At 43.8% G+C, this 27,832-nt stretch overlaps 2 protein-coding genes across 2 annotated transcripts in view; both read left to right on the plus strand.

Annotated features, from left to right (window-relative positions):
- Positions 1–4,389, plus strand: part of MCF2L2 (MCF.2 cell line derived transforming sequence-like 2) — a 155,364-nt gene extending 150,975 nt beyond the window's left edge. Inside the window, exons 31-34 of the mRNA XM_059822932.1 lie at positions 1,207–1,325; positions 1,904–2,016; positions 3,014–3,117; positions 4,289–4,389. Coding sequence (XP_059678915.1) covers positions 1,207–1,325; positions 1,904–2,016; positions 3,014–3,117; positions 4,289–4,389 — 437 coding nt within the window. The remainder of the gene's footprint in view (positions 1–1,206; positions 1,326–1,903; positions 2,017–3,013; positions 3,118–4,288) is intronic.
- Positions 4,390–10,316: 5,927 nt separating this feature from the next.
- On the plus strand, positions 10,317–27,672 carry LAMP3 (lysosomal associated membrane protein 3). Its single transcript, XM_059822925.1, has 6 exons — positions 10,317–10,362; positions 16,104–16,891; positions 18,220–18,342; positions 21,757–21,814; positions 23,733–23,900; positions 27,533–27,672. The coding sequence occupies exons 1-6, from the start codon at positions 10,317–10,319 to the stop codon at positions 27,670–27,672; spliced, it is 1,323 nt and encodes a 440-aa protein (XP_059678908.1).
- The last annotated feature ends 160 nt before the right edge of the window (positions 27,673–27,832 follow it).

Raw genomic sequence — 27,832 nt, forward strand, 5'->3', positions numbered from 1 at the left:
TAGGTTTTGCTGTGGGTTGTGAGTGCTGGGTTATGCATAATCCCACTGCATGAGGACCTGTCTCCGTGCCGTGTTGTCAGAGCACTGCTTTGCCTTGTCAAGAGCAATGGCCCACAGGCTGTAAAGAGCTTGATTCAGCATCTGCTCAGCCCGAGTCCCTGTGAATCAGCTAATGCACAGCAGGTACATTACATAGGAAGGCACGAGGTGATTTGACTGACTCCATTCAGCTTGTATCTGTCAGGGCTGCAGAATCCCATGGTAGATGCAAGGTCTGTTTCCTCCCAGCTGGATTGTAGTCATCCCTGTCAGAAAAGGGACAGGCATCAAGTCTGAAGGAAAGTGTAGATCATGGTTGCCACCTGTATGGAAGAGGCTGAGTCACTTTTCCATCATGAGAACCTCAGGCAGGCAAGTCTTATAAGGCTTAGGCTGAATTTCCCTCAGGGCACATCCTCTGGGTATGCCTTTGTAGGTAAAGAGACTGGCTTTTGTGCTTGGGCTGGAAATCTCTCATTAGGTCCCTTCCACTGGGCTGGGGTGGTTTCGGGTGCAAATCATGCAATAAGACGGCTAACAGCAGAAATATAAATGAGATCTTCTCTACCTACCACCACGGTCTGGTTTTCTTTGTGCCTTGTTGTTTACTTTGTCCCTTCCCAGCACTTCCAGCCTGCTCCAGGGCATAGTCTTGGAAGTTGCTCAGGTGGTAATATCACCTTGGGGTGAGATGGAGATAAGAAGTCAACCAAAATTCAATGGCTTCGGACTTCAGTTTATAGATAAATATGTGGAGGTAAGCTGGAAACTGAATGAACATGGCCTTCTGAAAATCACGTCAGCAAAAGTTATCATTTGCTACAGCGTTCACTCCACAGGAATATTCCTGGTCCTTGCTTTTTGTACCTCCTGAACTGAAGAGATTTAGCAATGCTAAACACTCAAGTTATTGACGGACATGCACACCGTGGCCACACAATCTGCCCTTCCACAAATGACAGCAAGTGGTACAGGTTTTTAGAGAGAGAATAATGGCTGCAATGTAATTTTTATGGCAAAATCAGGGAGCAAGCTGTAAAAAGGTACAAGCAATTCAGTAAGTGGAATAGTGGGAAGTGAACCTGTGACATTTATTTTTAAAATATTGAGTCTGAAAGAGGCTAATGACTGATAGCTAACTCTCTTTGTTTTATCTCCTTTGAAAAGGTTGGCCCAGCAAGCAAATGCCATCTCTAGACACATTTGAAGATTTTGAAGCCATCCCCTCCAGCACAGATGAACTCTCCAACTCTTCTGACTTGGAGGAAGAGACCAATCCTAACAATGTAATTCCTTTTTCAAATTATGCTGCCCTTTCCCAGTGCAACCTCCTCTTCTCTAAAGATCACAATTTAACCTGCAAAGTTTGGGTTCGTACCAACCTTAAAATTATGGACGTGTGGGAAGACAGAAGATGGGAATTTGATCTGAATCTGTTGGGGGATTATTCCAAGACTATTTTGTTGATCAGGATCAGGACCATAAAAAAGTCACCCCTACTTGTAAGCTGTAGCTTTACTTGTATAGGTAAGTTACAAAAGTGGGGGAAAACTCTGAGCCTTTAAAAAAGTAATTTCAGACTTTTCCAGATAACTTAACCTGGTGTCACAAACCCAATTTCTATATCAGAATAATGGCTGGCTGGTTAATTCTAAAGCCTGAATGCACAGCACAGTTCTCTCTGAAGTTTGAATATTTAACCTGGGCATGATAAAAGGAATAAAAGTGACACAATTCCTTACAGAAGAAATCTCTGCCAGCTTGAAATGCCTAATTCAGTATTTAATTAAACTCACTCTCTCTTGCACAGTGTTCTTTCATCCATAGTGACTGTATTTCTGGTACATTGTTTCATTCATTTTAGGGGACCAATCTTTTTCGGGTAGAAGGCAGTTTTGACAGCTGTTTCCCGGATTCTCTTACACTTGAGGATGGAGATTTAGTGCAGTTTGTGCAGGAAGGAGAAAATGGTCAATGGTAAGTACAGCAGAGAGACAGAATTTGACAGGTAGAACAGTCATAAGCTCCTGGAAAAAATGGAAAATGTTCAGAAGAATGTCAAAGCCTCTTCAAAATGGATCCAAATCCATTCACCCCATTGACCACAATGGGAAAGAGGCAGCGGGAGGCATGAACATACAAGCAGCTTTGGTTAATTCTGCCTGGTTGGTTTTCATCCCAAATGCTTGTGATATGAGGCTTAAGAGGACAGAAGTTTGCATAAAGGAAACATAGGGGAATATTTGCACTTTTGACACCTTCTAGCAAGAAGGACAACTGTCAAAGTCGAGCACCCTCCCATAGGATACATCAATAAAATCCCTGTGCCTTCCACCGAGCTGCAGCAGTGAACCGGAGAGCATTTTTAGCCCCAAAGGCCTAGATAGAAGAAATGATTGGCAAAATGGAATTAATCTGTCCCCCTTGAGCTCACATATGTTTCGGTGTATTTGTTCTGTCTTGCTGACCAGTGAGTGTTAGGAACAGACCTGCCTGGGCATCTGAATTCTCTTTCCATGGGTAATTTGGAGGAAGATCTGATCTTCTTGAAGCACCCATGCAGTCAGACCCTTCACTCAGAACTGACAAGCAACTGAGATGGGAGCAAGTCCCATAGGGTGAAGTGGGTGGGAAGTGAACTAAAACCATCCACCCTGGATGATATTTACAGCAAGGGGGATGGACAACATGAAAGACTCAGTTTCTTCAGCTCTGAATTTGGCCCAGTGTCTCAAACACAGGCCAAGGCCACTGCTTCCTTGTCACACAGTCTGTTTGCAAGTGAGCATGTTCTGAGATACTGGGTCACCATCTGACACTGCTGAAATGTAGTCACCGGCTACCTGTAGGACTTCCCTGGGTCCTCTGCCTACTTCCTTAGTTTAGGAAATAGCTGCCCAACATGCACCTCTAAGAAACACAACCCAGGGAAAGAGAATGTAGGGAAATTCACTGACTGTTCTCTGAATTTCAGGTTAGTGAAGAAACTGGTCTCTGAGAAAAGCGACTGGGTTCCTTCCAGTATATTGCAGCCAGCAGAGGGGGACAGTAACAGCATAATTAAGAACAGCAATGCAGGTAACAGAGGAAATGTGTTACTGGCATATTTTTTTTCATACTAAAAAAGGATGTGATAAAAAAGGATGTGATAAACTGCACTTTCTTTATTAAAGTACTCGGCCTAAGCATATGTCTGTGTTGCAGTCTCTGGTGATGCAGCTGAGCTAGCCTGAAATTTGGTGCCATGGGTGTCAGAGCTAGTTAGGCACAGCAGCTTACCTTGGCATGGTTTAATTGTTTTCCCGTTCCGCGGCAGAATTTGAATCTCCCACCAAACTCCTGTGGCTACCAGTACCCAGGCTGGCTACTTTACAGCTAGCCCAAGTGTGTCATATGGCAAGGTGTGTTGTAACTGCAGGATAGCTTTCATCCTGACACAGGTAGTGTTTGGATTTAGATCAGCATCAGGGCTGTGGTTCTGATCTAAGTTTGAAAACAGTAAAATCTCATGAACCATTACAGCTTTCATCATATTTCACTGCTGGCTCCAAAGGCTGGAGGAAGGGCTGCTCTGGCTAGGTTTCAGCCAAATCAGCACTAAAAGTCATCCTTTCTTCAGCTTTGGTTCTAACACCCTAACAGGTTACTCCGGAAAAGCTGAATCTCAGCAACTCTGCAGATCAAAGGTTTACAATTTTAGATTAATTTTTGCCCATCCTTAAATATAATTTACCAAAATGTGTCCTGCTTTTCTTCTAGTAACAGAAGAAAGCAAAATCTGGCACAGCCATTCCCTGGGGACCTGCAATAGAGTGCTACCAGCATTTTGTTCTGAGTTACTGGTTTCTTTTGATTTTTTTTTTTAAATAAATTTGTTAAAATGGAGAAACCCCTTTTTGAATGTTAACCAGGATTATTTGCTGTGGTTTAAAGGGTGTTTGGTAATTGCTTCTCCTTCACCTCCACAGCAAGTCAGTTCTGTCTTCACCCTCAGTGCCTAACTATGGCTCTCTATGGCTTTCTTTGCCATGCCTAATGTTTCAAACGAAAAATAAAGCCACACACACATTACAGTTAGTTACATAGCAAAAGAGCCTCCCTTGCCATTAGTGAAGGAATTAGGAGAGCAGTAGAATTGAGATTATTTATTTTTTATTTTATTTCAGGCTTTTAACAATGAACCTCAAGACTGTAGATGGGAAATCCTTTAGATGTGTTGTAGTGACAATGCCCATGTCCTCCTTTTCAGACACGTACAATGATTCCTGCAGCACGGCCTCAGTAGAGTCAGACACTAAGGAGAGCGAGGTGACCAAAAGCTTCCCAGCAGAACAGAGGGCTGGCAGCTGAACAGCAGGACCAGCCTTCCTCAGGACCCCATCCATCTCTTTGTTTATTTTGGGTGGACACTGGATCAAAGTTGCCTTTCTCACAAGCTCTGAGGTTCATAATTCACTAAAAATTTATCAGCGTGAGCAGATGAGAGCTCTGCTGTCCACCCATCAAGCTGGGAAAACAAACTTGAAAGGAGCATTAAACATCCAGAAAGCATCAACACCCATCTTCAGTATTAGAGGAGGAAAATGCTTCTCGCATTGATTATCAAACTGTTTCAGAAGACATGACCTAAATTAGGTCAACAGCAGAGCTGAAGAGTTACTATGCACGCACCTTTTGGCAACTTTGCTTGAACACCGAGTTACTGCAGAGGGACACATGCACAGTTATGAGTTCTTGCTCTACCATGGGGTCGCCTGGAGGTTTTTCCATTTGCTTGCCTCTGGCTGTGCCTTCTCCATCCTCCTTAATTCCAGCTGATACATCACAAATATGCACTTTTTGCTGATGGTCAACACCAAAACCATCCCATTTTAGGGTGCCTGTGGAAAGGAAACTTCTGACCTGGACCATCAGAGAGGCTTTGCACAGCAATGACGTGACTACTTTTGCAATGGCACAGTGAATGACCTGCTGCATACAGAATTATGTTGGGATAATGCGGATGGCAACTCCTGGCTATGAGGTGGAGGTGTAGGGCTTAGCAGGGAAGCAAAGACGTGTGACAGCTACTGTGACAAAGAACATTTTGAACTCCTTTTACAATATAAGTAATCCTCTGCCCCCTCTGCCCCCTCTGCAGTCTGTGGTTGCTGGATCACAATCCTTTGCATTTGGTGCCGAGAATTCAATTGAATGCCATTTAATGTCATATGTTTGAGTAGACTGCATGCTTTCTTTGTGTGCTGGGCTATGGAGTAGATACATTTCATCCCCCATTTGGAATATACTTAAGCATTGCAAATAGGCAGTGAGCATTAGATGCTCCAATGAGTGGATAAAGTGTTGTTGTTAAATACTTCTTTCCAGGACATTTGATTAGAGGACTGTACCAAATCTCTGCCACATAACAATGTAATGTATAATATAAAGTGATTACAGATGTTATTATTCCTATACAAGCCATTAGCTCATTCAGAGCAACTGTTAAGACATAAAAGCATTTTGATGGTAATTGGGTCTTAGGTCCCACAAAAGCTGCTAATACTTTAGTAAAGAGAAGTATTGACTAAGGGTTGCAAACAGGCAAAGATCAGCCTGGTAAAAATGACCCTGGAAGCTCAAGAGTGAGTGGCTTTCACTATTAGGGATTTTTTGTTTAAGCCTGAGACTAGTGGTGCTCTATGTAAATAACAAATGGGATGAAAGCACTAAAAATGGAGATGAAGCAAACCCCAAACCCACTTTTTAGTAATGGAGCCTCTGAGCAAAATAGTAGGAGTCTGTATCATTTCTGCTATTGTCTTTGCAGGGACCCAAATGTTTTCCTTTGTGTCTCAGTGGAGGCTGGCATTGCAAATACCTTAGTGTGTGAGTCAGGATAGCTGTGAAGCAGGTAGATAGTCCCATTCAAGCAAAACTCTTGGAGTACGTAAAGGCTTATTCAGATTTTGTTTGCCTGTGAAGGCTTATTGGTTAATTATGAGTTGCACTGTCGTGGTTAATTCATATGGTTCTTCTAACCCTCAGTATCTAAACTCTGTGATTTCTGGCATTTTCCATTCATGACTAAAGGACCTGAGAGTTCTGCATCTTTTTGGAACCTAATTTTGTCCTACAGAGATAAAAGCTTGTCTGTTTTGTGCTAGTTATTTACCTTAAAAATGACACATAGGCTCTCAGAAACATGAATCCTGTTAGTGTACTGTAGTTATGAGCATCTTGAGGGAAGAATTGACTCCTTTCAGTCCCCCAAGGAAATATACAGTGATGTTTTCTTGTAGTGCAATTTTTATATCCTCTCCCTAAAATGAGTTCATTTTAGTTTCTGTATTACTTTCAGTAATTTTTGCACAGCCTGATAACAGTGCTTCTGTCTACCCCTGCCCTAAGCATAGGAGAGGAAAGGGGTAGGGAGCTTTGATTGCACATTAATAAATATAGTAAGCTTGTGTGTGTGTGAGAGAGATGGGGAAGGGGTATATGAAACTGCCAAAACTAGGATTGGTGACTACTGACATCTGGAAAGATACAAACCTGCACTCCGGAGTTTCTCTGGAGGAATCTCATTCTAGTGGTGAAATGGCAGTGGGAAGTCTCTGAACTGAGGATGGAAAATCAGGTATTGCCAGTCCATTTCCTACCTCTGCTATGTGCAGGGTGACAGTGTGCTAGTCCTATATCTCCTGGTGCCTCGATATCTTCCTGTAAAATGGGAGCTATCGGATTTCCCATGTGTCGAATTCTGATGCTAAATTTTAGCACGTATGCAGAAATCGGGGACCCTCCAGGGGAGAGCAAAGCATTCAACACTATATGTCCTGCTGTGCCCTCCATGAGTGTCAGTGGTGGCATCCTGTGGGGTAGTCTAGAGCTGGAATGGGGAAGAGGATTGCTGCAGAAGTGTCTCGTCTCCCAGCTCACCATCTCGTCATGACAACTGCAAAGGTATGGGCTGGATTATAACAATTCTCCTCCCTATTTTGCTTTTGAAAACATTTTTTTTTTTTCCCCAAAATCTCATGTTTTATCCTGTTGGACCAAAGTTTGAGTCACTCCTGCACCATGCATGTTCTGAGGAGGGCAAGTAACTCACTGCCCCATGGCTGTGTGCAGCAGTGGCACAGCACTCTGGTCTCAGTGGTCTTTGGGAGCTGGCTGTATCACAGCTATCCTCCAACACTACTGAACCTGAGCAGGGAGCCCACGACCATTAGTTGTGTCTTTAAGCTTCTTGCAGTGCCGGCAATCCAAAGGCAGCTGCCTGTTTCTGTCTCCATGTTCCAAACTCAGACCATACTGCAAACATTGCAGCTGCTGCTTGGGAGTAACCGGGGCCCTTTGCCTGGTTGATGCCTGTGGTGCAAATGGAAGTGAGACAGTGCCACATTGCTGGGTTTGCTTTTTTAACTAATGAAGTTCAATGACAGATTGGGCTGCTGACAAGTCTGAGAGCAGCCCACAAGAAGTAACCTGACTTTGCTGACGAGACAAAAGCTTGATGACTTTTTTTTTTTAATAGTAGACAGGATAGTCTTTTAATTAGTGTATTTCTGTCAAGCAAGGTGATAATTAAGGGAATGACTCTCCATGTACAGTCTAGAATATGATTTAGTAATGTTCAGCAAGACTAATGTGTACATTAAGGTATACTTACTCTGTAGGTCTTTGACACCATCATTTTCAGGTAGATGGACCCAAGAATCATAGTTTCAAAATACGGATTTCATTTCAGTGTTGTTTAGAGATGATATAGTGACCAGAAAGTAATTTAAAAGTAATGGTTGCCACTAAGTTTCAGTTGTAGAGGAGACAAGGTCCAAGGTAAATCTATGCTGTAGCAGCACTCGTGGTTGAGCATTGCTGCCCTTGCTGCTTGACCAGCGAGTCTGTGCCAGCTGCCTGGCTGTTCCCAGTCCGGGCCCGGACTAGCGAGACCTGCCCTCCAGGCTGAGGTTTTGACTTGGATCTCCTCCCTCTGCTCTGCTGCCAGCTTCTGTGAGACTTGCAGAAACTTCACATCCTTGAAACTCTGTCCTCTGCTCAGTCGGGTGTAGTTGGGCAACAGACACCTTCCTTACTGGCGGTAATGACAGATAGACAGGCAGTTGCCATGATATGCAAGTCTTGCTTTTCTAGTAAACCAGGCCAAAATGTAATCAGGCCTGATCCTCTCCTTCTCTCACGTCTAACCCCACTGGGTGGAGAATCAGACCAATGGTTGTTGTCAGCATCATAAATGGCTGCGGCCAAACCATGTCTGAACACTGGCTTTTCTTGCCAGTGACAACAAAGCTGTGCGTGTGTCTTATATTCTGGTTGTGTATGTGATGAAAAGCCATTTTATTATCCATAATTTTCTTAGACTCTGAGATTTCAAAGAGGATTGGGTATGAGAAAGGCCATGTGCTTCCTTTCCAAAAATATATGACTTCAAATATATATATGATTAGAAATATATAAGAAAAAGAAGAAAAAAGAGCCAAATTGTGTATTTCTTCTTGCAGCTGGAGCTTAAATAGCTGCTAAGATTTCCTCTCCCCAGCTGTGAATTGGTACAGTTTGTTTTTCTTACATATTTTCCATGGTGTTGATAATGATGTATTTGTATATTGTGACTGATGAGAGATAATCAGGCAGGGAAAGAGCACAGAATTACCTGTCCTTTTTTTCCAGTCAAGACAGAATGTATGAATTTATTACAAGAAAAAAAGTGTGCAAATGAACTTCCTGTAATTAGGCCATTCTGACCTGTGTAGAACCACACTTTGTTTGAAATTTATAAAAATTATAACTAGTACAAAACATTGTGGTTGATGTCTCTGTATGAAGTAACAACACAAATGAGCTTTCTTTCTACTCAAAATAAATGAGTGTCAGTAAAGGCACATCATCACAGCTGAAAAAAAATCTACCCATCTCTCCAATGTAACTTTATTTGTCCAACACACATGTCACAGAAGGCACAAAGTGGGTTTTTCCCTTTACCCATCTCCCTTAGTCCTGTTCCTGAATCCCTGGGACTCGTAGGAGACTGCAAAGGTTCACACAGACAGTTCAGAGTTGTGTATGCTAATGCTGCAGCCATAAGGCAAGGAAGTTGTTGGATAACTTTATTATAGTTACCCCCAAGGTATCTGCATACCTTTGGCTACCAGTGGTTTATTAGGGAGCACTAATTAACCCAAATGCATGTTGTGGATCATGCAGAAGGGCAAGGAGGTAAAAATGAGAATGTAGAAACACAACACAAATATAGAGAGCAAAATAAATTGGAAGTAATTTCAGCCAGTATTCAGATTTCTGAGGGCAAACTTCACCTCACTTGAGTTTTCAAGTCATTGGCCTTATCATGTTACTGCAGTGCAATACCAGTATGATAAAATGAAGAATCAGGATGACACCAGATCCCAGGTGTGGGGCTTGCTTTGTTCCCCCCACACCAAGCAGGCCCCATGGCAAAGGCCCAGGGCTGGAAATCCAGCCGCACACGTGAGCAGGCGTAACGCTCTCCTGTTGCAGAACTTTGGCGCGTGGCTATGGATGCCAGGACCTGCCTGTGCAGCTCCTGTCCCAGCTTGGCGTGGTTTGCAGGAGGCACTTCACGAGCCAGAGGTGGGTCATTGTTACTTGCTGAGGGTTTTTTTGGACACAACACTAATGGTGAGCCACCTCGCCTGATCCACCTTCAACAAACTCAGTCCTTGGAGCAGGACTGAACCAGCCAGCAAAGGCTGCCAAGAGTCCCCAGCTGGGACCAGAGCCCTTTTGGGGCTTTGCTCAGCCCTGTCTCGCTTTTAGTAGGCACTCTGCAGAGGTGGCTCAAGATCACACCTCTCTCTTCTGTGCCTTAACATAAAAGAAAGAGTTTGGCCCTAACGAAAGCACTTTTTTATAGAATACAAGGGAAAGTACTGATTTACAGGTCTTAACCCTCCACTGGCATGCGGCTGCAGTCTGCACAGAGTTATCAAAACTGGACAGAGGCGCCTTGCAGAGCCCCAGGTCTCAGCTGCAAAGTGAGAGCCTGTCCTCACCATGGTTACCCCCGCAGTCCTTTCTGTTTTCACTTTCTTTCCTAACCATCATTTATTTCCTTCTGTGGTAGTTTACAGACAAGAAGCATCGGTCTCCCTCTCTCTCTCCACCTCCTTTCCAGCCATGTGACTGAGCACTCCCTGCATCAAGTGAAACTTTTCAGTCCCCAGGAAACCTTGATTTCCTTTCCACCCGCTCCACGGTGAGAAGCAGCATCTCTCAAACCTGCAGCTGTGCTGGCCATGGGGAGGAGCGCACGGCAGTTCATCTTGCTAACCTTCACCTGTGGTGAGTAACATCCTCCATCATGTCTATCAGAAAAATGAGATAGACTATGCTGGTTTTGTTTCCTCGCAGTCAGGACAGAACCTAACAGATTGAAAACATCAAATAGTTTTGTTCCTAACACTGAGGGTGCTTTTAATAAAGTCCCACTGCTAAGAAATAACTATAACTACATTTAATTGCAGCTGGTATAGACTTAGCCTGATGTTTTCCTGTGTATTTTCCCTTGCCCTCTGTGGTGACATAAACTCTGACTGTGTGATGGAGTTAGCTCAAAACAGTATTAGAAGCAGGCTTTTTTGGGCTTGCTTTTCTTAACTAAAAATAATTCCCAGACCAGTAGAACTGACTGAAGGTCTTGAGTGAGTCAAGCAGAAGAAAAACTAAGGAAGTGTCGCTTGAGTCATTTGTCTGCATTGTGAGATGCAGAGCATGATCAGGGAAGCAAGAGTGAGGTGGGGGGCTTGGGGAGGGAGGGCAGAGGCAGGCTGGGGCTTAGCTCAACGACAAACCAGATCAAAGTCACCATTCAACGCTTAATGCTTCTCTGTGAAAATCTGTGGAGCCAGCCTGGTCAAGGACGTGTCCTAGCATGTTAAGTCATCCCTCAACACCTGCAGCAGTACAAAATCTGCCAGGTGAAGAAGAACAGAGCATGATTTAATCTGTGGAATGGCTAAAGGTTTGAGCTCGCTGGTAGGGCACAGGATTTCTGCAGTGTGTTTTGCCATCGGCACACAGGGATGACACAGGTAACAACCCTCGTCCCCCTCCCAGCTCTGTGAGCAGGAAAACAGCTCGGGGACTCGACCACAAGCAGCTCTGGCCATACCTACTCTGCTTTCCCACACCCGCTTCATAGCCAGAGTCTGCTGAAGTAGCCCCAAAACTTATACACGAAAGGAGACCAAGATCAGACTGAGAAAAATAACACCAATAGCTCAGTGGTCAGCAAGGATGCCTTTGACCAGGAAGAAATTGTTTCTTTATCCATTTTTGATCATTCCTTTAGTAATTTGTTGTGATGTTTTATTAATGCTGCAAAGTCAAGTCTTTCTGTGCAGACAGGGAATTAAACATAATTAGAGTTTAAGGGATAAAGTCTGATGGGTTGGTGGTTTAAGAAACTGCTCCTGTGCTGGAGGGAAACTGTGACAGTACCAAAACCTCTCAGAAAATCTTGGTGCTTTTCTAGTTCCTCAAGGACTCGAACCAGAGCAGCTGGAGATGGCGAGAATGTTTTCAGTGATTGTAGGAGCTGGGTCAGGTTTTTGTGTCCACATAAAACCAGTCAGCTAAACACAGGCATTTCTTCTGGGCAGCATAAAGCGGAACAAACCTGCTGGCTGGCTGAGCAGCATGAGTGTGTGGTTAGACGAGAAGGAGGAAAAATCCCCAGCAAGAGGGTTTTTTCACCCACTTCCTTACAGGACAGCAGGTTGAGAAATGTCACAGCCAGATCATGGCACTGAGTGCTCCGCTTCCCACTGTAATGCCTGGGAGCAGAGCAGTGATGTTCCTTTGCTGGCATTGACTGAACCTCCCCAGTCACCGAAGCATGAAAATGGCATCTCCAAGTCCAGATTGGGGACAGCAAATTTCTGAGAGCTGCCCTGATCCTTTTCTGAGAGTTTTGTTCTGAAGCGTTGCATGGAGGCTGGCTGGGCAGAAACGCAGCCCTCAGCATTTGTAACACACAACTTTGAAGCTGAGGTGAGAGGAGGGGATTGCAGCTGCTTGTTCCAGGAGGATAAACCCCAGGGAGCACCCGTCTCTTGAGCAAAATGTTGGTCGTTGAAGTTTTGAGATGGCCTCATAGAAAAAAGAAACAGAGACTAATAGGGGGATGCAGAGCTGCAATTCATTGTTGCTCAGTGGCCCCTTTTGCCGGCAGAGCAATGAAAAGGGCTGTGGTGGGGGAGCCGTGCAGGCAGCTCCTTTGCCGGGCTGTGCCAGGCTCCCCAGGCAGCAATGCTGCAATGCTGAGGGAGATGCGGTGAAGCCTCCCAGGCCTTAGTTGGAGGATAGGCTGGGCACCCCGTGGGCCCACCTGCCCCTTTGCACAGCAGAGCTACCGAACTACCTCCAACAGCCACCCAAGAGGAGCCAAGACCTTTAGGGGCAACCGGAGAGCAATCCTTACCCATCCCTGGGAGCTCGTGGCCAAATGCCTTTTGAGAAGACAACCCAAACTAACAGGTTTAGCAGCGTGACCATGCCCTGACAGAGGCTCCAAAATGCTGGGGAGAGCCGTGGGAGGCTGGGGGAGCAGTCTGGGGGGTCACCTGGTGAGCACGAGCCATGGGCCACCCCAAAGACATTCCTGACTTTACCCCTCAGTGACTCTGTCAGGATGAATGTTTCTCTAGAGAAAAATAGTTAAGTTGAAATGCTCTTTCGGGGAAAATGAAGTTTCATTTGAAAGCTATGGGTGGCATCCAAATATTAGTGAAATTATGTTTCTCTCCATGTCTGTAAGACAAGTGTTATCTGGTAGGTAATCGAAACCAATCTGTTAACTAAAAACTAAGAAGTACTATTTAAGACTTGTGTAAATTTAAATATGGGTTGTTTTGCAATCTTATAGGGGAAAAAAGAGTGAAAATCGCAACTTCTTTTTTTTTTTATCGTGCCAATACACTTAGATGCAACTACCTATAGCTGGTATATGGCAACTGCTCTGATTTTCCACTGGCGCACAGAGAATGAGATAAGTTATCTGCTTTTCAGCTCTGGCAGCAGGTGTGGTAAAGTCTAGGGGAAAGTGAGAAAATGAACTAAAGTATTACATTAATTACAGCATTTTTAGGTTCCTTCTGATAAAATTCACAATCAGAGGGATCTGTCCTGTCATTTTTGTGGCTTTTCAACTGTACCAAGTTGTGTCTTTGATGAAAACGGCTATGATGGCAGTCAAGTATATTCCGCACAGCACAGAGGTGAAACCCAGGCAATTTTAGGAATATAGAGTATATATCTCCACTTCTGCTCTTCTCTTTCATAGCCATTTTAAGGGAAAATTGAAGTGTGGGTTGAGATCTATACATCTGTTCTCATTTCTTTGGTTTTGATCTTGAATTTGATTCAAAACCCAGTAGGTTTTATTATTCTGATGTAGTCTGTATGTATCCTAAAATGGTGAGATTTTGTGAATTCAGCTATTGTTGCAGATCTCTGTTCATGCTGACTGAAAATAGATAAATGAAAGGAAGATGAGCTTGTGAGATTTCAGCCATTTCCACTCTGAATGTGCCTCTGGCCTTAATCGATCCTAAAATCCAAAACTCAGCAATGTGCCTGCCACAAACCTTTGACACCAATTAATAACAAATTTCTTTGGAAGAACCAGGGTACAATTAACTTCTCAGATAACTTGTTGTGGCATTCTCTGTGGAACTGTACTGCTAGAAATATGAGCTGTCTTGGACTTTTGGGCCCCTTCTGTCTCCAAACTGGAGAATTCATCTCTGTCCTCCAGATAATCTAGGCAGTAAAACACCTGAAGCTTCATGCACATCAAGGAACACATATATGTCAGTGATTTATGATTTCTTTTAGCTTGACCTTGTCTTGTTGCATACTTACAATCAAAGAGTCAAGCAGAAGACTTGTGACCTTCATCTATTCTATAATGTACTTTTTTCTTCATGTCATTATTTACACTTTTCTTCACTTTGTTATTTACATTCAGGAACCAGATATTTTCTTTTCAGTTCTGCAAGGGACATGTTTCTGTAAATGTTATTAGATGGAAGCATAATTTTGGTGCTTGACTATTTTTAGATGTGGTCCAAAAAGCCTCTGGATGCTGTACCCTGAAATTTGTTTCTCATTGCTGAAGGAGCATCACTAAAAGGGCTGGTCTTTCCTTGTTTGGAGCATCCCCTTGGGTACTTCCCAGGAGGAAGAACTTGAGGGTTCAAGTTGGCATAGCTACAACATCACCATAAATAAATAACTGGAATTTCCCTGTCTCCCAGAATGGTTTCCCAGGCTATTCTGAATCACTATAAGACCATTATGCTACCTCACTTCCTTCACACACAAAAAGTGCTCTCTTTCCCCATGCTTTCTTGGTAAGTAACCAACCACCCCTTCACCTGTTACACCCAGGCATCCACTGCATCTTCCTTAGATCTGGATAATTTTCTTCTAGAAAATCTCGCTGTACTACTGCCTGCACGGGAATTCTTGTGCTGCCTGGGGATTGTGCAAGGTCTGTTCACACCTCTGTCATCCTCTGGCTTCTTCAGCAGTAAAAGCAGCGTGTGGGGAGCTGGGAGCCAAAGTGCTTCTACTGCAATGGGTATATTCGGAGGTGTGAAAATTGGGGGAGTGGTGAAAAGTTATGGATAGTTCTACAGCATGTCTGCTTTCACTCTCCTATCATGACTGAAGCCAAATGAAGACTGAAAACATATCACCCATTTGATAACAAAATCAGGGCAGTTATCACAGAATCACTAAGATTGGAAAAGATCTGTAAGATCATCAAGTCAAACCATCAACCAACACCACCATGCCCATTAAACCATGTCCCGCAATGCCACGTCTACACGTTCCTTGAACACCTCCAGTGATGGTGACTCCGTCACTTCCCTGGGCAGCCTGTTCCAATGCTTCACCACTGTCTCAGTAAAGAAATTTTTCCTAATATCCAGCCTAAACCTCCCCTGGCGCAACTTGAGGCCACTTCCTCTTGTCCTGTCGCTTGTCACTTGGGAGAAGAGACCAACACCCACCTCTCTGCAACCCCCTTTCAGGTAATTGTAGAGAGCGATAAGGTCTCCCCTCAGCCTCCTCCTCTCCAGACTGAACAAGCCCAGTTCCCTCAGTTGCTCCTCATAAGACTTGTGCTCCAGACCCCTCACCAGCTTCGCTGCCCTTCTCTGGACACGCTCCAGCACCTCAATGTCCTTCTTGTTGTGAGGGGCCCAAAACCGAGCACAGGATTCGAGGTGCAGCCTCACCAAGTGCCGAGTACAGGGGCACGATCACCTCCCTACTCCTGCTGCCCACACTATTTCTGATACAGGCCAGGATGCCGTTGGCCTTCTTGGCCCCCTGGGCACACTGCTGGCTCATATTCAGTCGGGTGTCAATCAACACCCCCAGGTCCTTTTCTGCAGCGCAGCTTTCCAGCCACTCATCCTCCAGCCTGTCGCGTTGCGTGGGGTTGTTGTGACCCAAGTGCAGGACCCGGCACTTGGCCTTGTTGAACCTCATACAATTGGGCTCGGCCCATCGATCCAGCCTGTCCAGATCCCTCTGCGGAGCCTTCCTACCCTTGAGCAGATCAACAGTCCCGCCCAACTTGGTGTCCTCTGCAAACTTGCTGAGGGAGCACTCGATCCCCTCATCCAGATCGTCGATAAGATATTAAACAAGACTGGCCCCAAAACTGAGCCCTGGGGGACTCCATTTGTGACCGGCTGCCAACTGGATTTAACTCCATTCACCACGACTCTCTGGGTTCAGCTGTGCAGCCAGTTTTTTACCCAGCAAAGAGTGCACCTGTCTAAGCTATGAGCCGCCAGCTTCTCCAGGAGAATACTGTGGGAGACAGTGTCAAAGGCTTTACTAAAGTCCAAGTAGACAACATCCACAGCCTTTCCTTCATCCACTAGGTGGGTCACCTGGTCATAGAAGGACTTGTGGGTATGTGGGTATGAAGCAGTTATGTTGTGGGTATCAACAGAAATGTTAAAGGTTTCTAGACTACTGACTTATGTGTTTCTTTGCAGCATTTTCCTCCTGCTTTGCTGAAGTGGCCCTGGGGGTCGAACTGTCTTCAGAAACCACAACCTTCCACCATACGGCTACTTCTGCTCAGCCACTTTCCCTTTATCATTCTTCACCCCATGAAGGCACCGAAGTTCATTTTAACAGCACAGGCTCTCTTAAAACAACACCCATAAACCATAGAACAACTATGCAGACAACAGGCCAGCGTCAGGTAACAGCACCAGGCCATCACACAACAGCCCAGGCAGGAGCAACCACCACACAAGTAACTGGCCAGATATCTCCCACGGTGGTATCCACAACATCAGCAGACAACACAACTGCAACTGGTCAGGCTACAACCCAGGCAAGGGAAACGGTTACACCTGCAGTGAAGAACACAACCCTACATCCTATGTCCTCAATCATGCAAGCCACAACACATGTAATCACAGAAATGACAGCAGCAGCCACAAACACAACCGTAAATCATACAACGCCAAATACACATATGACAGCTTCTTCCATAACTACTACAGCCACCACCATGCAAACTGTAAAGCCCACCACAGGGTCAGGAAATCAAACAACAGTGCCTAAAAGTCCGACAGCCACAACTATGACCAACACAACAAGCATTCGCCCAGGGACTCAAACAACCATCCCATCTACTACGACAACAGTGAGACCCACTCTTGCACCACGGCCTTCTCCCATCCCCACTGGCACATACACCATTTCCAGTGGGAACAGGACTTGCGTCAAAGCGGTCATGGGCTTGCAGCTGATAGCTCAAAATACACAGAAGGTGAGGTGAAAGCACTACAGGGCTGTGCTTTGTAATGACTATTTCTTCATTAGCTGGAATTTATTCTTCTTCTTTCAAAGCAATTTTTAGAAGTTAGCTTGTACGATAAAAATAAGTGGTTTTCTTCCAGTCTAAGGCCTTTTCTGTGCCTCAGTACAGCTGCTGTGCTTTGGCTTGTATGATGCTGTTAGTGAGACATACAGGTGCTTCCTTATTTCAGCAATGTATCTGTGGCAGCAATACCTGGGAGGGTAGGTCAGGCTTCAGTGTTATTTGTGTTTCCCAGAGTGGGAGACTAGTTGAAATCTGAATTGACCTCAGTGAAGGGGTTGACATTGTGTGTTGCAGTGAAAGCAAGAAATTATCAATTCACAGACTTGGATTCAGAGGTGGGTTGTCTTGATGCTGACACGTGGTGATTTTAGGATCACAGGAACTGCCAGGCTGGAACAGAGCAGGGATCCTGGGGAGCTGGTACCCTCTCCTAGCAGTGACCCACTGTGAATGATTCAGCAAAAAATGTCATAGAACTTGAAATGGTGATTATGTCCCTCAGAATTAAGGTTTTGTAACCCCCATTAATACAATATGTGGGGTTACGTTCTCAGGCTCTGGAGTTCATATGCCTCGAGCCATCCCCACTAGAAATCCAAATATTCTTGCCTGAGGTCTGAATATTTCTAACATGGGATGAGTATCTCATGTCGGTGAAAGTAATTTTCATCCCTTGTCCTGGCAAAAGCCAGGCAGGGACCATTATCCTCAACCTCACCAGACCACAGCGAGTTATTTATTACAAAAGTGTTTGAGATAAGACTGAAGAAGCCAAACTGTGTATTCAGGGCTGCAGAGCTCTCCTTTCAGACTACAACATGGCTTGGCTGATGCTAGGGATGAACTGTGCAGGACATAAGGAGGAGGCTGGAGTGGTACGAGGAGCAACACATGTTGAAGCCAATCTAACACCTCCCTGCCCCTGTCTTGATCGTTCCTCTGCCTTCAGGCACTAGTTCCCACTGCTCCCTCTTTTTAAATTACCACTCGTGCTCATCTGACCCTGCTCTGAATCATATCAGTTCACCGAATGAGCAGATTAACGCACTGGAAGAGCTCAGTGCTGTGTCAGACAAGTGCTAGTGCTGGTTTATGAGCAGGGAATGACCCTGGCAGACAGCAATGAGGCTGCCACCACCACTGGCCTGTTCGTTCAGCCACACAGAACCTGTCTGGAAAAAAAACACCCAAAACCCAGCTGTAAATCTTGTGTGTTTCTTAAGTTTCTCCCCTCCTCTTCATCAGCAGCCCTGCAATGTCTCTTCTCTCCACAGAAGCAGATGGAATACATGGCTGTCAACCCCAATGCGACACAGACATCTGGCAGCTGTGGGACGGTGCAGTCTGAGCTGAACATAACTTTCAGTGGAGGGTTTATAAACTTCACCTTTGTAAAGGTAATTGTTGCATTTAGAGGGAAGAAGTGTTTAGGATTGGGGAGCTGGAACTTAGGCTGCCTTTGATCCAGCTTGTGCTGTGGGAAAAGGTATTTCATCCATCTCTATGCTAGTTTTCCACCTGTATATAAGGCACTATTACTCCTGTCTTTCCCAAGAGGCTAGAATCATAGAACCACAGATTAATTCAGGTTGCAAAAGACCTTTGGAGGCCACCTGGTCCACCTCCCTGCTCAGAGCAGGGCTAAATTCCATGACAAATCAGGTCTTGTCTGTTTGAACTTTCAATTTGGAAAGGTTTGTATGTGCAATGAAGGGTAAGTACAGTGCCTTGCCATCCTTTGATACAAAGTGCTAGGGAACAGTGTTAAAGCTACCAGTCTAGCGACACCAAGTCTAGAAATAGCCCCAAACAAAATCTGTATCTCATTTTTACATAGGTAAAAATCTAGTGGGAGGGAAGGCCAGGTCTGCTGTTTGCATTGGAGCGGGACAGAGGGAATGGGTTTGGGACTGGAGTCCCTGCGCAGGAACGAGGTCTGTGTGCTCTGACTCATGATATCAAGTTGTTTTTACGAAATGGTGTCTCAGGGACCACCTGAATGCAAGTGAGGTTAGTCATTTGTTTCCCATAAATGCCAAGTATCACAACTGCCCAGCCAAAAGCCAGCTGTGGTTGTTAAATCCAAAGGGTAGCCTGTGCAGTTCTAAGTGCCCAGGAGCCATGGCACATCCACAGCTGAAGGGGACTAATTTCACCTAGTTTCTGAGTGGAAAATTCCAAACAAGTGAACTACAACAACAAAATTGTAGATAAGTGCCCTTAAAATGCACCACTCCATGGAAACTTATAAGTACATACAGAAACTTGGGCAAGAGAGAGGCCCTGCTTACATAGTGGGAAAATGAGCTTTCTTTTTGACATTGTGTCTGTTGATACCATGTTCCCCACTGGGACTGCATTGTATGTGTCTTTAACATAAGCTACCATGAGTGCTGCTGATATTACAACCACAGGAGAAAATTGCTGAGTGCAGCCATCCTCTTGCTTCCTCAGACATTTACAGTTTACACATTTTGGGAGGCAGCACACAGTACCATTTCTCTGGAAGCTATTAAGGGCTGGGCAGTGATGCCAGCAGGGCTAAAGACAGAAGTTAATACTGTGTATAAAGTCATTAACGGGCAGGGAGGAATACGGCATGGGTTGGATCCCATAAAACTCTGAGTGTACATGCATTAAGGCCATGTCCTGGAGCTCCATAGCAGTTCAGAGCTGCATCTGGCCATCACTGCTGATCTCTATCCTTCTATTAATCAAGCCAAAATGTCAATCTTACAGCCTGGTTCCAAGCTCAAATTAGTGACAATTAAGACAATTAACAATGGTTAATCAGTTCTTTCCATAGAAAGTCCAAGAGGCAACAGCAAATTATACCACACCTGAGTCATTCATGGTTAAGCAGAGAAAAGATTTCAATTAATAATCATCTTGATTTTAGTTTATGGCAGAAAGTTTTCTTAAAGCTACAGAGGAAAAGTGAGGTAAAAAATCAAGGAGCTGTTTTAAAACAAAGGCTCAGTTCAGACCATGAGTGTTTGCTTTAAATGTATGCTTCCTGCAACAAGAGGAGCATTTTCTGTGTTACAAGGATCCTTAGAAAAGGTCTGGTGATTCAAGTACCCATGAAAGCCCCAGCTGGCAGCAGTGCCCAGGAGAGTGATGTGAACCTTTAGGAGGTACTTAACCTGTCTTGCCTTGAAAAAGGTGGTTATTGGCACAGCATTAAACAATCCTACCCTCACTTAAAGATAAGCCTTAAGAGCGTAGCAGGGCTTGGCTTAGACTTCTTTGAAATTCAAGTTAATAAGAAATCGTTTTGCTGCTGTTTTTTATGTGTTTGGCCCCCCATAGTCTCTCTAAATGCTTTGAACCAGGAGCGCTCCAGTGATGGCACTTCTGATTTTCACCAGTGAAAGAGGAGCTGGATCAGGCCCCGGGGCTGCAGTGCTGGTGTGGGGTAGCTGGAGGTGGGGGCTGGCTCAGTACTCACCACTGCCAGCCACCTTTTGCAAAGAACTCGAAAAAGGAAGTTTTGTAATCAACCCACAAGACGTGAAGTAGGAGCAGGTGTTTTCCCCAAGCAAAGTTATTCACTGTGGCCAAACAGAACATAGCGCTGCTGCCAAAAAAAGGGTAACATTTGACCTATTCATGTGTTTAAGTAGCAATAATGCTGAGAACCTCTTCTCTGGTGTATTTCTTTCTTAAACTTTCCCAATCCATCCTACCAGCTTTTAAACTGCATGATATTAAAACTGAGTGCACAGGAGACATTCATGTCTGCTGCCATTTATCCACCAGCTGCACTCACCAGTCCCTGTGTGCTCACAGCTGGAATTAAAATGAATAGTAGGGCTGCTACATAAAGACTCACATTATAGTCCAACAACGCTACCGGGGAAAAGCTCCTAGGGCTGGTTCTCACCTTGTGACAGTCCTGGGGAGGATAGCGTTCAGGTTGTACCAGGGTTTTAGGGCACATGCAGGCAGGACAGTCAGCTGGAAATTTTGCTCTGTGCTGCTGTACCAGGTGCTTTCCCTGTTAGCAGTCTGTAAGCATATGAAAAACACTCAGACAGCATCAACGGTGTCTGCAGGGTGGAAAGAACAGTTTTTTCTCCCTTACACAGACACATGCAGTTTGCTGTTTTCCCCTTTGTAGTGACTGCTGTTGGTAGACAAAATAGGAAATGAGTGGTACTAGTGTGAGATGAGCTCCCGTCTCTCAGCATGTTGCTGACCTCTACCAGTTCAAAACAACGATGAACACAGAAGCACAGCTGCTTTCTGCAGTTTGCTCACATGAAGGGCATCTATGCATAAAGTACACTGCAGTGCCGAGAGTCCTGAATACTTCTAAAGGTGTTGGCTTAGGGCCTGCAAGCAGCTGGGCTGCAGGTCAGCATGGATTAATTCAGTGCAGGATTACTCATTAGACCACTGTGGGGACTCTCAATGAAAGTGGAACAGGTGAATAAAAATAAAATGGCCATATCACATGCTTGTTAATTTGTGCAACATATAATATTTGCTTAACTCCCTCTTACTTTTAGTTACTGCAAGTATCACACAACTGTCTAGCTTGAGTGGTGTGTGTAAAATCACTGAACTGAGCAGAACTGGTGATGTAGCTGAGATTGCTGCATTACAGCAGCCTCTTATCTATTAGGTGGAGTAATATAGAAAAGAAAAAGCAATACATCGAAGCAAGTCGGTTCTTGGGTCTTGAAGGTGATGCTTTAAAATGTGTTTCTTTGGAAAATTCTTTGTGACCATTTTGCTGTGGTGAACTGTATTTTTTTCACAAATATGAGGATGTATTACAAATAAAGATATATCTTCTTTTGCAGCAAGCTCCAACGTACTATGTCAGTAAAATTGAGACCAGATTACAGTTATCTTCTGAAGGTCAGTGATTATACGCTGTCTTAATTTCATATCAAACTGTTCTGGGTGTGGGATAGGCTTTCATATCTTTAAAACACTGGATTTTGCAAATTATGCATTTTTTCATGCTTTGAACATGTCATTCACCTAAATCTTATGGCATGAAAATGGAAGAGAAGGGACTGGGCTGCAGTTTCATCAGAATTTTTCAATTTTCCTTTTGTCCTCAAAAAAGTTCCCTGCCTTTCATGACTCTTTCAGAATAGAGATTACTTCAAACCTAAATTTAAGATACAAAGCAGTCCTCAAAGTTTTTATCTGCAAACACACAAAAATGCTGTGACTCCAGTTCAGTTGGATGTGTCTTTCCAATCTAATAAGCAAACTAAAGGAATACAGTAGCTGGATCACAGAAATGCAGAGTTGGATCCAGATTTCAAGTACACCAATATGGAGAGGAGGCGTGTCTGACATTTTGGTTTGGCAAAAATAAGAACTGGACCCAGACTGAGGTTCTTCAAACCATCCTGAAACCCTAGACCTTGTCTGTGCTCTTCTCCAGGGATTGGATTTTCTTTTTCTTATGTGGCCCTGCTTCTTGCCATTTGAAGTCAGGAGCTGTCCTGGACACTAGCCCCCAAGAAATGCTAAGAGAACATCACTTAGGTCAGAGACAAAAATTCTGAGCCATCACTTCAGTTTTTCTCTGACATTAATTTTGCACAAATTCTTCCCAATATATCAAATCTGTGACAGGTTAACGTCTCTATTATGTCACTTCTCCGTTTGTTACTCATAAGTATTTGGATTGACTTTTGTCCCTGAAAGAAGAAAAAACAATCATGTGCTCGACCAGGTGTGTCCTAATAGCACTGAGTCACAATATTCTCCTTTTTGGAACCTCAGTGCCTATTTTTCTTGTCACTGATGAGTACTTTTATTCACTCAAGAGGAGCCTTTTCTGATCTACAGCAATTAAAGTAAAAGAAAAGCTGATCCAGAGGACATGTCTGCTAGGGATGTTCTCAGTCTAAACAAGTTTTCCTGTGCATTGCTAAGTGCAAATTGCAGCAAATACAAACTAATTGGCTTAACCATCAATTTTAAAATCCTCAAATATACTTTGAGTCCTCCACAGTGGTGCTGGCAAGAGACATTGCTCTCCCTGGCTGTTTGTAAATTCCTCTCTGCCAGATGTTGTCATTTCACAGTCCACCAGCAGTATTTTTGCAGTGAGCAAGCCTGTATCTTTTTCTAAGATAAAAATTACTGAATTAACTGTATCAGTACACACTGGTGTACTGATTTTGACTGAAAAGGATCAGGAGTATGCTGGCAGATGTGGTTGAGATACAATGATGCAGAGTTAGTGATGTGGATGATTTTGTCTTAAACTGGTGTATCTGCTTTCCAAGGAGGATCTGCATCCACGATATGCCCAAGTTACAAGATCTTTTCATGCTTTGAACTTGAGCCATATTTTCTGTAAAGTACTGTGACACTGAAATGTCTTCAAAAACATATTTAATATGTAAAGCAATATGGACTAGATATGTCAAATTCCCATGCTAGAGGCGGTATCTCTGTTTTGTCTGGAATTAGCCGTGCTGGAGCCCTAAGCCAGTTGTCTGCTCCTGCGAGAATCCTAACCCCCTCTCGCAGACTCAGATTGTTAAAGTATGATTTGAAGAAGCATCTGAAATTTTAGCTACTTTTTCAGACCCAAGCTCAGCTGAGTTGCCCATTGATAACTAAAGCACTTATTTAAACATAGAAGAAATGTAACTGATACATTATAGAGGAAATGTCCGTGCTTTAGTCACATCTGTGACTGCTGCTCTGCCAAAGCAGCGGGTATCCTCCATTTTATTTCAGAAAGATGTTGGTTCCAACAGAGTTAGTGTGGATTCTTGTTTGTCTCCCTCTTTATGGCCTCCAGGTATGCTTTACTATGCAGCCATACATGAGAAGCTGTTTACAACAAAGCTGGGGAATTCCTTTAAGTGTGCCAGCAAGCAAACCTTCGGCTTGGAGAAGAACTTCCAGCTACTCTTTGTTAATATGCAGCTGCAGGCGTTTGATATTGTCGGTAACCAGTTTGGAAGAGGTAAGTAGAAGGATACCTTTTCCACCCTTCCAAGATCTACATGTCAGCACTCTGGTAGCCTGAGGTATCTCCTTCTGCTAGATTATAACCATATAGGTGATCCTATTATACCTGTTAAATCACAGGTTTCTAATAGCTCCCAAATACTGTAACCTGCTCACTGCTGTGTTCTCACCCTTTTCTGAGTCATTTTCAACACAGTGCTAATAGCTATGGAAGATGGAAAAGTATCTTTCCCTCCTACATTCAATCCCTTCTGTTTCACCTTCTCATTAAAAATGTTCAACTCTACAGCCACCATTTTATACTTCACCCATTTTCTCCCAGAGCAAGCGGAGCTGTGTTCACCACCATTGCATTGCCCACACCCCCAGTATGTACAGTTCAGTTCAAGGTCACTGTTCTCGATATAGTCAGTTTTTAGCTATTTTGAAAGGCTCCTGACACTCATGATGTCCCACAGCTGCAGCAGCAAAACTGCCAACTAATAAGGGATATTTGTGAATGCAGGATGATACTTTCAGAGCAGCTGTGTCTAGACATGATAAAATGCACTCCTGAGAAGGAGCACGATTGGCATGCTCCATAGTTTCAGAATTAAATGTGATGCTCATCTCTGCAATTTGTCTTTTCTTGAGTACAGCCGTAAAGAGGCAACCATGTAGCTTAGTAAAAGACAGGGACAGACCAGTACTGACTCTCCTGATTCCTGGATTGCCCACACTGAAAGAATGTATTGGGGCTCATCACAACTTCCTCCCTACACCCACACCTGGGGTTCCTTCCACAGGGAAATGAGATGTTGTCGTCCTTGTTTCTTGTTCAGCGATGCAGCCAGGACCTGGCCAGGGTGTGGGGTCCAGGACTGCTGGTGCACCAAGAAACTCCCGTGTCCCACAGTACAGACACTGTCACGGTCCGTTGCCTTACTTCTTATGAGATGCATGAAAGGTCCTACAAAAAGCAGAGAGGTGGACTAGATGGTACACTGTGGTCTCTTTCAAATTGTACATCTTCACATTTCTGTGACTTCTTCTCAGGGTGTTTCCATACAAGAACTCAGGTGAACAGATAGGCTTATCAGCTCTCCAGCCCTTCAGATGCACTAATAAAACATTCCCTTTGTCTGACATTTGACTTCCTGCATGCTTACAAAATATTGCCCCTGTATTATTTTTTTTACTTTAGATCTGTCTTTTGACTCAGTTTGGGTCTGTTTGTTTGACTGATTTTTCTTTTGGTAGTTCACCATTTTGGCTGCCTTTCTTATTCTAAAAAGAATATAATGGGAAACAGTAATTGGGGCATTTTAAAGACATGGGCACTTTTTCTGCGTACTTTTCTTTAAGTTCTTGAAAGCCACACTGAGAATCAAATCTATGCTCTCATTCTTATGAAGATTTTTTTCATGGGATAAAACTGAGCTGCAACAACTTATGGGATCCCATCTGGTTCCCACATTCCCATTCGATTTTGTGCAATGAGTGAGTTCAGTTATGGCTTTTGGCATGGCCTCACCACTAGCAGAAACAGAGCTTAGAAAGACTCTCTCTCTCTCTTCAAGGTCAGGCTCATCTCTGCTAATCAATACCATATACAAAAGTAAATTAGTTTTGCTCTTAATCAAAGGGCTGAGAAAGCAGCTACCACCTCTGAAATAATTCCCCAGTGGCCATGAAATACTTGTGAAACTGTTACGTACCTCTGCTGTGTATGCAGATTTTGAAAGACAGTGAAGGAATGACTATACACATCACCAGCCTCCTCCACTCAGGTTTCTCCAGACTGGTAGTTTCACTTCTGTTTCTCCTGATTTGCTTATCTTTAAAAGGGGAAGAAAAAGAAAGCACTAATGATCATTGGTTTCAGGTTCCTTACAATTTTGTACAGACTACAGCAGTGTTACATCAATAGCTTGGCCTGTTTGAGTCTGGAAAACTGTAAAAGTGTCTTTTGAACTGCACTTCACTATATCAGAAACAATTTCTGGAGTTCATAGCCCAAGGTTTCATCAAAGCAAAATGGCCAGTTCAAACATCTCTGGCTTTTGCAATACTCAAATGCAAATACTTTTCAGCTCACTTCCTTAACAGCAGGTTACATTAATCAGACAAAGCTTTTAAAAGGCAGCATCTAGCAGAATGCTGATGCCTTTGGCTTTGTGGCATTGCATCTCATGAAATCACCAGCTGGGTCAGAGGAGAAAAGGGTTGGATTTTGGGGAGTGCCGTGTGGAGGCTCTGGAGCTGTGACATGATGTTATGCACTCCACATGCTCCCTGGGCTAACTGCCCACTGTCAGCATGAAGATTCCCATTGGGGAAAAGCCCAAGCTAAGCTACAATCTGTGCCAGTGTAGTCATCAGAATTAGACAATAACAACAGAGGCTTTTGTCTTAGAGCACTGTTGAAATCTGCCTTGGAATAGTCACATGGAATGAAAGGGGCAGAGGGTGTTGGATCTCCCTCATACCCTGGGTATAAACTGGATTCACTGCTGAGCTGGGATATACTGTGGGGTTTAGCTGATCAAGCTACCCTACTTTGAGGATAGTTAGCTACTCAGGTGCCACTCAAAGCATCATGCTAGAGGCCTTTCTTTCCCTGGAGCCCAAAGAAGGACCATTTCTACATATCAGAGGGAAAATGTTGCTACACTTGTTGTATTGTAAATTTGAGACTGATCCTGCCATTGTGACTTGGGTAAATAATCCATTTATGTCAGTCACCTAGATGGTGCAGTCTCTCCATAGGAAGACACCAATTTACCCCAATCTGGAAGTTCATTTGTAAGTAATGAGTATCCATTTAATCAGAGGATGGCTTGAATATTCACTTGGGTAGGGACTGGCTAAGGAAGTCAGGATTTGCCCCCTCTGTAGCTAAGAGGTATGTTTGGAGTGAATATATCTTTGGATGGTTCTTAAAAGATATTATTTGTGTCAAAACCTTTCCTGATGTCATCATATGTACAATAAAATTACAATGGTACTGCTAAAGCAACCCCCTGGACTAAGTCCAAGGCTTCTGCCTTCCTAATCTTTTGAGGTTGTGAGTTAGCCACAATTATCCACAAATACTCTGAATTAAACACAAAGAACAATTAGAAATTGATTTTTCTTAGGAAACACTGACTTAATTAGGATCCTTGCTGTGCTAATGATGTGCTGGACTATGGGCTCCCTTCTTTGGCCTGATCCTTTTTACTGGGCAGAAGCAATTAGATGCCACACTGGAGCATTTTTTGTCCATGCAGGATGCATATTGCTCTTTATTTTTAGACTTGCACTTTGTAGTGTGATGCTCCACATCTGATATCAGCAAGAAAGCCTCCTGCTGTGTATGTACTGATCTTGATGGTTAAACAATTACTGCAGACATGAAAGAGCAGAGTCATTCTCCAGTGAAGCATGTAGCTATTTCAAAAGGGGCAAGTATTGTTTTCTTGAGATAAGATTCACCACAGATAAAAATGTATTAAGTACAGCTCAGGAAAAAGAAAGAAAAAAAAAAGAAAACAAGATTTTGAGAACTTCTGGCTTGTATTTGCTAACTTTTCTGGAATATAGATGTATAGTCTAGCAGTATGGTGTTCTGATATAGCACATTCTCTGATCTCCTTTTACTTTCAGAAGAAGAATGCTTTGCTGATAAAAACAGCAAAGCAGCTCCCATCGCGGTGGGCCTGAGTATCCTGGGATTGTTTGTCATTGTGTTTGCCACTTTCCTGATTTCCAGAAGAAAGCCACACAGAGGATACCAACGTATCTGAGGTGCCCTTGTACTTCCAAATGTGTGTAGCAAGTAGAGAAGTCACAGGATTTTTAACTTCTACCTGGCAATCTCACTGCCCTGAAGCCACATTTTTAAGTGGGATGACATCATGTGTTTAAAGCTAATGAATATTTCTGGAAGTGACTTCTTTAAGGTGG

Source organism: Gavia stellata, chromosome 11 (genome assembly GCF_030936135.1).
Source record: "Gavia stellata isolate bGavSte3 chromosome 11, bGavSte3.hap2, whole genome shotgun sequence".
Taxonomy (NCBI): Eukaryota; Metazoa; Chordata; class Aves; order Gaviiformes; family Gaviidae; genus Gavia; species Gavia stellata.

What these genes read in the sequence shown, in the direction of transcription:
- LAMP3 (XM_059822925.1), top strand. Translation starts at nt 10,317, where the DNA reads ATGGGGAGGAGCGCACGGCAGTTCATCTTGCTAACCTTCACCTGTG. An exon ending in TAGCTCAAAATACACAGAAG is followed by an intron (nt 16,892 to 18,219) that starts GTGAGGTGAAAG and finishes TTCTCTCCACAG; the next exon opens with AAGCAGATGGAATACATGGC. An exon ending in CGGTAACCAGTTTGGAAGAG is followed by an intron (nt 23,901 to 27,532) that starts GTAAGTAGAAGG and finishes TTTTACTTTCAG; the next exon opens with AAGAAGAATGCTTTGCTGAT.